This window comes from Podospora anserina, chromosome 2 (assembly GCF_000226545.1).
Source record: "Podospora anserina S mat+ genomic DNA chromosome 2, supercontig 2".
Classification (NCBI taxonomy): Eukaryota; Fungi; Ascomycota; class Sordariomycetes; order Sordariales; family Podosporaceae; genus Podospora; species Podospora anserina.
In genome coordinates this window covers 4634228-4646251 of record NW_001914858.1, presented here as the reverse complement: position 1 = coordinate 4646251, position 12024 = coordinate 4634228, and the positions used below count along the sequence as shown (strand labels likewise).

General features: G+C 49.4%; 5 protein-coding genes across 5 annotated transcripts; 1 reads left to right on the top strand and 4 right to left on the bottom strand.

Annotated features, from left to right (window-relative positions):
- Positions 1–1450: 1450 nt before the first annotated feature.
- Positions 1451–3508, top strand: PODANS_2_13460 (uncharacterized protein; the record flags this gene model as incomplete). The annotated part of the gene is made up of 1 exon (XM_001912129.1): positions 1451–3508. The coding sequence occupies one exon, from the start codon at positions 1451–1453 to the stop codon at positions 3506–3508; it is 2058 nt and encodes a 685-aa protein (XP_001912164.1).
- Positions 3509–3774: 266 nt separating this feature from the next.
- Positions 3775–4399, bottom strand: PODANS_2_13450 (uncharacterized protein; the record flags this gene model as incomplete). Its single annotated transcript, XM_001912128.1, has 2 exons — positions 3775–4125; positions 4190–4399. 2 exons carry the CDS (start codon positions 4397–4399, stop codon positions 3775–3777), a joined length of 561 nt encoding a protein of 186 aa, XP_001912163.1.
- A 323-nt stretch (positions 4400–4722) lies between these two features.
- On the bottom strand, positions 4723–5899 carry PODANS_2_13440 (uncharacterized protein; the record flags this gene model as incomplete). The annotated part of the gene is made up of 2 exons (XM_001912127.1): positions 4723–5661; positions 5735–5899. 2 exons carry the CDS (start codon positions 5897–5899, stop codon positions 4723–4725), a joined length of 1104 nt encoding a protein of 367 aa, XP_001912162.1.
- Positions 5900–6704: 805 nt separating this feature from the next.
- Positions 6705–8056, bottom strand: PODANS_2_13430 (uncharacterized protein; the record flags this gene model as incomplete). The annotated part of the gene is made up of 2 exons (XM_001912126.1): positions 6705–7358; positions 7442–8056. The coding sequence occupies 2 exons, from the start codon at positions 8054–8056 to the stop codon at positions 6705–6707; spliced, it is 1269 nt and encodes a 422-aa protein (XP_001912161.1).
- A 2415-nt stretch (positions 8057–10471) lies between these two features.
- On the bottom strand, positions 10472–11299 carry PODANS_2_13420 (uncharacterized protein; the record flags this gene model as incomplete). Its single annotated transcript, XM_001912125.1, has 1 exon — positions 10472–11299. The coding sequence occupies one exon, from the start codon at positions 11297–11299 to the stop codon at positions 10472–10474; it is 828 nt and encodes a 275-aa protein (XP_001912160.1).
- Positions 11300–12024: the final 725 nt, after the last annotated feature.

The following is a 12024-nucleotide window of genomic DNA, read 5'->3' as shown; positions in this document are numbered from 1 at the left end:
AAGTGCTTGCGTTTATACGGAATATTAAAGTTAAGTACGGTATTATAAATAATAATATTTATAATTTTAACGAGATTAAGTTTATAATAAATATTATTTTTATAAATATAATAATTATAACTTCGGACGGCTTTAATAAAATAAAACTAATTTAGCCTAATAACCGTAAATAAATAATAATAATCTAGGGAGTTAATACCCTCGACTAAGCTATTTTACCCTTTATTATTTTAGCCGTATAATATTACTTTACTAATTAATATATTAAATATAATTTATTATTTACTTAATATATTATAATTACCGATAATAATTAAATTATTAATCCGGTAAACCTAAATTAAATTAAATACTTCGATTATTATATAGCGTTCCGTACGAAGAGTAAATACTAATTATTAATCTTTAATAACTACAAAAGTTATTACTTAATTAAATTCGAGCACTATTATTAATAAAATAATATTATTACGCTTTATATACCTTTATACTCCTCCCACTTCCTCCAACTATTTAATATTAATTACTTTAAGCCGCTAAAATAAATATACGGCCGCTAAATCGAGGGCTTAGATATATATATATATTAATTACGTAAATAAACTCGAATTTCTTTATACTTTCCGCGAAGCTTTCTTTACTTCTATAATAGAGAAGAATATATAAAGTAGTTTTACGGGTATTAGCTTTATATTATACGATTTAAAGAAAATACTTTCTAAACTAAATATAAAGCTTCGTACGCCTATACCCCTATTTTTAAAACCGGGCACGGTACTACCTTAAGTATTCCAAACATTATAAAACCCCCGAAAAACTAATTTATAATTAACGCTTATTAAAATTTATATTACTAACTATTAAAATAACTCCCCGACTTTAATATTAATTACAGTAAACTAACTTACTAAAGGTATAATAACTATAATATATTAAATAGTTTTCCTTTAATTAAAAGTATCTTCGCTCCGTAAAATAAACGAGGCACTAAGTAAACGCCGGAAAGTAAAAAAAATACGCGTATAACTTAGAGGATCACTTACTGTGCAAAATACATAGGATCTACTGGACCAGAAGGCTGTGGGTGGAGAGGTGGCGCAAGGAAAGGAGCAGGGTGGTGGTAGTGTAGGGGGAGGGCGTACGAAGGTTTAGTGCTGTGGTGTGTGCGGCAAGCCTGGATATAATATCCGTACGTGCCAGGAGGTTGCAGAAGAGTCTAATTCAGCTGTTTCTGATGTAATTGTAGTAGGTTAATAGTATTGTTGTTTTGCAATTAAGGATGGTTGTAATAGGGTAGTGGAAATCGATCCACTCGCTTATCCGATCCGCTCGCTTATCAAATACGTTATGTTTACTTTCCATAACACTTTTCCTCTTTTTTCTTTGCCTTTTTCGTTTTCTTTTCATCTTTGTGCCCCTCCTGCTATTGAACCAGTGGTGACTCCCCAAAATGAGACTTCTCAACACTACAACCCTCAAACTTGAGCAGTTCCTCAACAACATGCCCCAATATGCCATTCTATCACACACATGGGGAGAGCAGGAGGTCACCTTCAATGACATCTCGAGCTCTGCGCGAACATCGCTCAAGGGCCGGCAAAAGGTCAAGAACTGTTGCAAACTCGCACGATCCCAGGGATGGCAGTACGTCTGGATCGACACGTGTTGCATCAACAAGGCCGACAGCTATGAATTTGGAGAGGCCATCAACTCCATGTTCCGCTGGTATGAAGAGGCTCAGATCTGTTACGCCTTTCTGGAGGATGTCCCTCCACATTATTGCAGTGATGGAAAGTCACGGCCTCGCAATTCCGAGGTGGTCCAAAGTCGCTGGTTCACAAGGGGATGGACTCAACAGGAGCTGCTTGCTCCGTCATTCTTGGCTTTTGTCGACTCAGACTGGAACATCGTTGGCTCCAGGGAAACGTGCACACTTGCAGTAGCATATGCAACCACGATCGAACAAAAGGATATCCAGAATTTTAGGTCGTGTTCCATAGCAACAGAGCTCTCGTGGGCTTCTAAACGCCAGACAACAAAGATCGAGGACAGGGCTTACAGTATGATGGGTCTCCTAGGCGTTCACATGCCCCTCCTCTATGGTGAAGGCAAGAATGCGTTTGTTCGCCTCCAGCACGAGCTGATACGTCTATTCAACGATGAAACGGTGCTTCTCTGGACTACCCGAAAAGGGTCAGTATTCTCCACCAATGCACGCTCATTTGCTGAACGCATGGGGGGACGAGGCCGATATCCTGAGTGGATGGTACGGGAGAGCTTGTTTGCAGAATCTCCCGAAGCATTTTCTGAATCCAACGGGCTGGCAGTCATTCATTTTGATAAAGGGCCCAGGAATGTCGGCCTCTCCAATGGCGGCATCAGCCTCAAAGTTGAACTCTTTCAACGATTCGAAGACGAAGGTTCAAAATATCAGCAGCGGCTTTCGAATTCACGGACCCCGGCTCTCTACGCGATCAAATTAAACTGCGCGCGGACCAGCGAGCCAGACGACCCGATGATCTTGCCCTTGGCCGCCACCGGCATTGGACATCCCGTCTACGAGGTACTGAGAACTGGATCCCTATATTCGTGGCAGGAGTTCATGGACACCACCAGATTGCTTAGAGGAAAATGGCAAAGCTTGGGCCGGCATAGTATTACCCTCACTCACCCCAAGCCCTCGGCCCTCATCAATCCATCAACCACTCTACTTACGGTTCCCGCTAAAAGCTCGCGCTTGGCATCCTTGCTCTTGCGGAAATCATTCGGATACAGGCCAGATAAAGACAGTCACCAACAGTGGTCTTTTGTGGCACCTAGGGCCATTTCCAGCAGCTCCGATGCAGGACTCCTCGGTTTCGCAGACATGAACTACTTCGGGACCATCATGCTCAAAGACGGAGGAGCTTTAATGACCAACGGGACGTTATACATTCAAATTCTGGGTGTCACCGGGACCAGTTCTTCGCCCATCTTCTACCTGTTGGTGGTCTATTTTTGTCCGCCATTCCCCCGCTTCGGCATCTGGCTCGTTGACAGGAAACTTCCTCGACCAGAGCGGTGGGTGGATATTTTGAACCAAAGTAATGGACCAAAACCGGGAAGTAGTATTGACGGAGATGCACCGGGACCAGAACATCTTCTCAAGTTCTTGAACAAAGATATTCATACAGGCTTTGACTTGGACTCTGAGGTCGATTATCCTCATACGGCGCCGTTCAGAGACAACTTGCTGGTGCAAGTGACGACTAAACCCACACCCCTCTCTCCCAACAGCCCTCCAAGACTAGAAGGCCATCCGTTCAGCGATGATCCCGCGCAAGACACGGCGGCAAACTGTTGGTTAAGGCGGGCAGCAGCAGATGAATTAACAATCTCCAAACACGTCCAGCTGGAAATCTCATTGGTAGAAAAGGAGCTACTGGAAAACGACCACCCAGACGAAGTAGAATGGAAATACATGGAGGAGATGGAGGATGATGATGACCTTTGTGACTTGGACGACTAAATGCCCCACAACGTCAAAACCTCAACCCAGCCCCCCTCATAGCCCTCACAAACCCTTCCCACGCCCCCTTCCTCGGCCCCTCTACCGCCTCCAACCTCTCCCTCAACACACTGTGCACAATCTCCTCTTTTTCCTCCTCCCCCACCAAGTCCACCCACGTCTCCTCGATATACCTCTCCAGCTCAATCCCGGGCTGATCCTGCCCCGCCTCTACCAAGTCCTTTTGCTGGGGATGCAACTCTGTCTGCACGGCCGGCGGCATGATCTCAATTACCTTGATGTGGTGGGTATGAGGTGATTCCGGACCGGAAAGCTGGCACCGGAGTGACCAAGCCAGACTGTGCACGGCGGCTTTGGTGGCGGAGTAATTTGCGCATCGGGGCAGGGGGAGGACAGCGAGACCTGAGGAGACAAGAACAATGGACGTCGGGGATGGGGCGAGCGAGATCAGGTGCGGGAGAAAATGGGAGACCATGTGGAGGAGGGAGAGATAATTGGTGGTGAGCTCTGCCGAGACGGACGACAAGGAGATGGTGGACGGGGACGTGAAGTCGAGGGACCGCTGGAAGCCGGCGTTGAGAATGATGGAGTCGAGACGGGGGTACTTGGATGTGATCCTAAAAAAGATCACGGTCAACGAATAGGCTAACACGAAAGGATTGGTGTAGCTTACTGCTCAACCCACGCGGGCATGGCGTCCAAGTCCGACACATCAAATGGCTCAGCAGCGACTTTCTCGCTGCCATATTTCTCAGCCAGGGCTTCAAGACGATCTTTGCGACGGCCAATTGTAATGACAAAAATGCCCGCAGATATCATGCGCTCGGCCAGTGCAAGACCGATGCCTGATGTTGCTCCTGTGATGAGCACCGTCTTGTATGGGAACGGCATAGTGAGGTTAAGTGGTGATTGTTCTACGTGGTTGATTAATGACTTTCAATAAGGATATTTTGGTTTCTTGGGTAAGAGAGATAACTGCAAATTCTTGTGGTATCAAATGATCTCAAATTAAAGATCAGTCAATGAGAAAGCAACTCATCGTGACATGAAAGGAGGGGTTGTGCCTCTCGGCAATAATTCCCATGGTCTCCACCCTTGACCGCAAGCTTCCATTCCAATTCCATCCTGCTTTGGGGTTACACTACCTCACCATCCCGGCTTTGTTTCCCGCTCCGCATTACCCTGAAACACGATTCCATACCTATCATTGCTCACTATACCATATTGTCGCCATGGACACCGTTCTGAGGAATATTCGTTCCGGTAGTCGCCCCGATAGGAGCCGCATGGTGGTGAGCAGCCGTCCCATTATGATGACCAGTCAGCCCGTGCTTCTCTCCCCAAGCGCCCCGTCTCGTAAACGTTCCCACGTCCAAGTATTGCTGGCCGCCATGTCCAAAGGTAAAAGACGTTGTGCGGTTCAACGGGACGTGGTTCCACCTCCAGTCCCAAATCGAGGCATACGTCATCCGGTAAGCGCTGAAAGCAAAAACAGTTCCAATAACAGCGCCGGCGAAAACGTCGTACCAGTTGTGGTACTCGTCGATAGTAAGCGCGCCTCCGATCAAGCAGGCCCCGAGGACAGGTGCGTACAGAACGACCAGCTTCCACATGGCAGGGTGATAATCCGAGAATACTTTCAGCTTGCCGTTCAGGTAGAGACTGAGGAAGATCAGGCCTGCAAAGGCGGCAGTGGTGTGCCCGCTGGGCATACTTTCCAGCGAGTCGTTGATCTCATCTTCATCGCCGGTGCAGATTTGCTTGGTATAGTAGATGCCTGTGTATCCCCGTCCATTGTACCCAGCTCCCTGGACGCCAGCCGCATTAGAAGCCAGAGACAAATCCGGTTGGCAAACGGCAAGGAAGTGAGGGCGAAGGCCACCAATGAGCCACTTGATGAAAACTTGGAACACGGCGGCGGTGATTAGGCTGTACAGCAAGCCAATGACTGCGTTGTTGAAGTCCCAAAACGATCGGATTCGGATCTGCATGACCAGCATGATGACAATGGGAATGACAGAAGCTAGAAATGCAGCGAGCCAGATCGGAATGATCTCCTTGCGAAGAGGGTAGCCGAACTCGGGGTAGACGATCTCGCCGTCGGCAAACGTGACGGGGAACGAACGGGTCGGGGCTGGTTTCGCGTGATAAACCTGAGTGAGTCCTCTGTCAGTAACTAGACCCAAAGGTCAGGAGCTCAGCAGGAGCCCAGAGAAGAATCCTTACACCCAGACCAACGGCGCCAAGGGCAGCCATGGTCAAGATATCCAGCCATGTCGCCTTGAACCACTGACCGACACTCGGTCGAGAAGACGCCGAGTGCAAGTCGCTATGGGTGTGATGGTTCGCATCCGGGGCCGGGACCGGCTTGCGATTGAGGAAGTTGCCCATGTTAATTATCGCAGAACTTGGAGTGATGGCGAGTGATGGGAACTTTTTTTCAGTCAATAGTGCCCCAGCTAACCGATGGTGTTGGTCGAATGCTGGTTTATTGAGGAGGGCACTGCGAAAGGTAGGGTGACCGGCAGCTTCCCCAAAAGATAATGTCGACAATATCTGCAGGAAGTGCAAGACTGGCCACAAACAGAAAGATATATCACGGAGCTCTACTTGCTCTCCTTCAGCTCATTGTGGCATTGACGTCAGTGTGCTGCTATCCCCGGGCCGTCCCCGGACCTGTTGGAACGCTACGGCTAGTCGGCAGGTGCCTTGCACGACACCACAGTCGTCCCTGTCAAGTTTAAAAACGGGCGCCCACTTTCCAGGTGCCGATGCAGCCGTGCGAAATCGATAAGCGTGCGACACATGGTGAAGCATAATGCCTCCGATGTCATGTACCTCGTCAGAAGCTCCAAAAAGGTGGTCGAAGCGATGACATGGCCAATGGCGACACTGAAACCCCGCAGTGGAGTTTGGTGCAAACCTGGAAGAGGAATACCGAAGAAAAAGACAGCAGAGGGCATGTGCATTTGTGGATGGAAACATGACCGACCCATGTTTCGCGACCGCGGAGACTTTGAACACACCAAAATAGGCGCGATACCACGTGAGACCCTTCATCTTTGACCTGAGTTGAAGTAAGGACATTTTGGGACTGGCTACCTACTTTGGATGACTTTCATGGCAGGTATTTTACAATTATCGGGCAGTTTATCATTCAATACCTATCCTCCTATCAAGCTCAGCGAGTGCCCGACTAAGCTTTGCTCTGAAACCAAGACAACACGTTATCGAAGCCGTCAAGCGATGCTCCGCTGCCATACAGCCCGGCAAGAAATGTCGCCCGGTGGCTAGCCCTGGCGACCTGGATTCCAGCGGCATACCTGCCCCCAGCAGCAACTGTTCGCGTCACCATCGCCAGATGGACAGCTTCGTCGGCAAGACCATAGTAGAAACGAATGGGGCTATCGTATTCCCAGTCTATGGCTGCATTTCTGATCAGTTGCCGTTGCAGCGCACTAATGTGATCGTTCGTGCAGCCTTTCCAGAAGCTATCCGCCAATAGGTTGGTACTGTTGGGAGAGTTTGAGGGATCAATGGCGCTGATGTTATAATCTTGCCAATTTCTTTCTGCTAGTTCCCGATATTGAGGCCGCACCGCCGTCTCCATTAGGCCTGGGAGATTGTAGTACAGCTCGTAGCTACCAAGAGCCACAATCATGCAAGGCGCGATCCAGGCAGCCAGGGGAGGGTAGCTCTCGAGACCCTTTGGCAGTGGGAAAATGACCTTCCCAGACCAATACCGCCATGCTTGATCGAGATCACTGAAGGGACTGGCAACAGCCGTCGCTTCAATATCGATCCCATTGGAGCGGAGAGCTTGATGCAACCATAGCGTGTTGAGGGCACCCTGGGACCAGCCATGTAGGAACAGTTTCGCCGGTGTCAAACCAAGATCCTCCAGCGCGGCGAGCCCAGCGTTGAGAATTCCACACACGTTTGCGTAGTTGCGCCCTTGACGACATAGGCCTCGCCACGCCCTTCCCGAAGCGGGCCCTTGCCGATGTAATCCGCCGCAATGACGGCAAACCGGTTCGCTGCAAATCGCTGGATATTAAACAAAGTTTCCAGGGAGTCGGCATCGTCGGTCACGTTGTAGTTTGGATCGGAGAGCTTCACCATATGGGAAGGCACCTGGTCGAAAGAGAGGATGGTTCCATGCTGCCACGACACTACAGGAATGGTATTGTTGGCTGACACCGGAACTGCCAGTAATCCTGTCACCGCCACAGTCTCGCCTGTCCCTGAAATGGTTGTCATTGTCGTGACGATGTGGCGTAGAACAACATCATTGCTTGCTCCTTGTGTTGTGGCATCGAATCCGGGCAAGATAGAGGATGTGTCAAACAGGGGAAATGACAATGCAACGGCAGAGTCTAGCCGTTGTGCAGTCACTAGAGTCTCAGCCTCTAGGTGATAGGTCGCTGGCCTTGCTGGCTGTCCCTTCCACGGGTTCGAAATCGACCCAGCCATCACCCCTGGAGTCACAGTGCTCAGACCAAAGAGCCATAATGTGGGACTCAGCAAAAGACTCACACCAATATTCATTTTTTTAGCGTTCACCGTTCAACCGTTGTGAGGTTGCGATCCTTGGTGTTGCTGGGTGTAATATAAAAGGGAAAGCAAAGCACACAGCCTGGAATGCGTGCTTGGCTCTCTACAACACACAAAGGACGTGGGTTTCTGCCTTCCGAAAACAGAGCCATTGTTCAAAAACCACAGATGTTGAAGTGGGGACCATGAGACCCTGGCATTCCCGCTGTCTGTCCGCTTTGGGAAATGTTGTGCAGTCTAAGTGCTGGATCGCCACGTCAGCATTTGAGAACGCCGTGAAAGACCTACCTAAGGCAGTAGTTTCTTGGTACTTTTACTGACCTAGTATCGTGAAACTTGTCTAGTCTAGTTACCTGGGCTCCTTATCCCTAATTATATAGCTACCACGAGAGGAAGTCCGAAGCTATGTCTGCGGCTTATCATCTGTCTTTTCGATGCTGCTCTTTGGCGCAATTATTCAGAGCATCTTATGTTGACAAAAGTAGGGTTGCTACCGGTATCTTTGGTGCTTCAGATGTCGTCCATTCTTGGCTTGGCACTTGGTGGTAATACCAACCGTCCATCCAGGTTATTGTCGAGAATGCGAGGTAGCCACATACCTGCTGTTGGCTCATCTTTGCAGACTTTGTTTTCCATCATGTTATCTCCTTAGATATACCTAATTTTCAGATGATCTCTTGATAGATGGGACCATATCATGGTCTGTGCGTTGGGATCATGGGCTTAAAACCCTCCTCCTTTCAATGTCTTCACTTTCACCATTCCTTACGACAAATCAACCATCACGTTGGCCGCCCGCGGTTTAAAGTCTTTCCCAGGACTTGCACCGCCCTTGTCTCCTTTCTTCAGAAACCAACTTCGGCACCCACATCTCGGCAACGCGTAAGTTAGGACAGACTCTCAATATCCGAGGTTGATGAATGCCTTCATTGCTGACCCTGACCTGAAAGCTCTACTAGCTTGCAGCAAAGTGACTGAGTCATAACTCTCGTCGTGGAACTTCCTTTCGAGCTCCGCAAGCTCATAGTCGGACACTTCTGTCCTTACTGTGTACTGAAGAGTGACCTCGCAGACTTTTCTACTCTGCTAGCTCTGGCGTCGACCTCCAGAACCCTAAGCCAAGTGGCAACACCTCACCTTTACCACCGACCCACCACCCAGAAGCGGTGGCTTTTCGCCCGCACGCTACTTCTTCGTCCCGATCTTGCTGAAGCCGTTAAACAGATTTACCTTATCGAGAAGCAGGGCAATGGTGTCCCGAGACCTCCAAAATGGTACCAATTGAGCTTGCCCAGTACTACCCGAACCACTTCTTTTCGCAAAGCTTCATGTGGAAGTGGCTGCACAAGCTTGACCTAACTACACTATGGGACCTGGAGTTCGATTACTATTACTGGATGGTGTACACGAAGCCCAGAGGCTCTCGTCTGAGGTATTCAGTACGGCCTGTTAGCAACAACACAAGGCTTGAGATACTGGCTTCCCTCTGTCCAAAGGTGATGGCTATCAAGGCATCTTACTGTGCCGCGACGAATCACTGCTCAGTCTGAACGCCCCATAATCTATGCAACTCCTCACCAAGATCGTGCTTGTCGGCAAGGGGGAGTCCCCCAACCTTTCGCCCTGCCTTTTGGTTTCCATCTTTCCGAAAGGGGTAAAATCTCGAGAAATGCACAGTTGAGGGTCTCCGCGAACATTGGTCTGAGGAAACCTCGGGGTCCAAATCGCTGGAGGGAATCAAAGTAAAGAAGCTCGCTCGCCTTACACTTTCCAAAGCATATCTGAAGAATCGCAGCTTGCGACCCATCATCAAGGCCTGCCCCAACCTGAAGCATTTCAGGTTTGACGGTGGAAGTAACGAATTCTCCTGCAGGTTCCACTTCGGGCCCGAAGACGTAATGCCGCTACTCGACAAATTTGTACCCAACCTGGTCTCTTTCGACCTGTCGCTAAACAAAGAGTTCAAGGTTACGCGCTTTGGAACACCGTGGACCGAGGAAAACCTTCTTGAGTTTAAGGGGGCAATGGACGAGCGTGGTATTGACTACGATTTCACTTTCAACCGCGAGGTGTTTCCCCATGAGCGGTTCGAGTAGGTAAGGAACTTCAGACTTTGCTTCACTCACTCAAGAGGTTGACCACGTTGGTCCTAGTCAGCTATGAGGCAAGGTAGTACTCGGGAATCCTTTGAGCCACAGGGGAGGTAATCGGACACTCGCCAATAGGAATAAAATCAATGGATACGAAGATGTCGTTGCTACTGAGTGGTGCTCAGCGTGATAGGAGATAGAATTTGTGAAGCGGACTTGCCGGTTTTCTCACGCCATTTATGTTCTGTCAGACTTGCCGGTTGAACTTTGTGCCTCTGAATACCATTCCATCACCAATGTTACAGGTAGTCACCCCTTTTCAGACAAAAGTCCCATTCCTCATCACAGTCAAAGTATGCACCAGCCTCAACTTCCCCTTCTCAACCCGAAACTCATGGCTATCCGGCCGCGTCCCAAACAGCACAAACGCGTCCACCGTCCCGACCGTCTCATCAATCACATACCTCCTCTGCGTGATCGGCACCCCAGACGGAACCCCCACATTGCAGCTGTCCGTGGCGCTCCCATTGCCCGTGTACCAGCTTCCCTCCAACCTGTTGCACGGCGTACCCCAAGGCACAACAACAGTAGGGTCATTGAACAAATCCAAATACGCATCCGCCGCAGCCTGGATCGTTTCCCTAGTGTCGCGGTCCGCTTCAGGAATGGTAAACCACCAGTTATTCTCCGTCTCCCTCGCCGCGTATTGATACGTCAGCGACGCGTTAAACGCCCAGTCGCCCTCCTTGGTGACCAACGTCTCGATCTTGACGATGTTCTCCCCCGTGGCGTCAAGTCTGATCTGGGTGCCAATCACACGGGGATTGGCGGGGTCGGTGACGATGATCTCGGTGTAGGTCGCGCATTGGGTCGTGTCGAGCAGGGAGCGGTTGTGGGCGATGCGGAAGGGGGTGTTGAGCACCGAGTCGCGGATGGAGATGGCGCGGAAGTCTTCGGTGTAGGAGACTTCTGGGGAGGGGGAGAGGATGGAGGGGTCGCCGATGCTTTGGGCAGAGAGGTAGGATTCTGTGTAGCGGGTGAGGAGGGCGCGGGTGCAGCCTTCTTCTTCGATGGGGTCGGCCTGTCGGGGGAGGGAGAGGGCGGTGGTGGCCCCGAGGATGAGGGAGGCGATCAGAAGGGTGAGCATTGTGATACTTTCTTTGGGCTTTCACATGCGAGGATAGAGAATGAGAAGTGAGCAAACATGTTTTTCTCTCTGGTTAACTAAATATAGCTACTTCAAGCTTGATTCATCCTCACAGTCATGGCCAACGTCAACCACGATATACCGGCATGGATCTGCGGGGAATCTCTATGGAAGATTGAAATGGGGAGGTTATATAGATTCTAGCCGCCCTGAGCAGGTTGGTTCATCCAATGGGTGACGTCCAAAATGTCTTGTCATTCAGCCCGGAGGATATAGCCGGTAGTCACCTGGATCAATCGTCCATACAACTTTGAGCATCGTGGCTTGGGTACCTGCATCCACAAATTGACCTTTTCTAGTGGTCTACTATATATCTGGTTCCCGAGGAGTTGCGGAGAACTGGAGATGGTGTTCAGATTGTTTACTTTAGTTTCAGCTAAGGGGCTTGCTAGGTGGAGATGCCAAGATTACCCCTATTTACCCTTTTTCACCATGACCAGGGTGCACGGTCCACAAACAAAGAAGACTAAATGTGAGGATTCAGCGCGTTCCCCAATAGACTGATGATTGTTTTGGCAAAGAATATTACCATAGTATCCCCCGCTCTACTCAGAGCCAGAGAGGCGACCAACAAAAGTCTGGACTCTGTGGAGTGGTACGACATGTCTAAAACCGCAAAACACAACATGAATCTAGCCCTCGACGATGGTTACCATTCCTCGAGC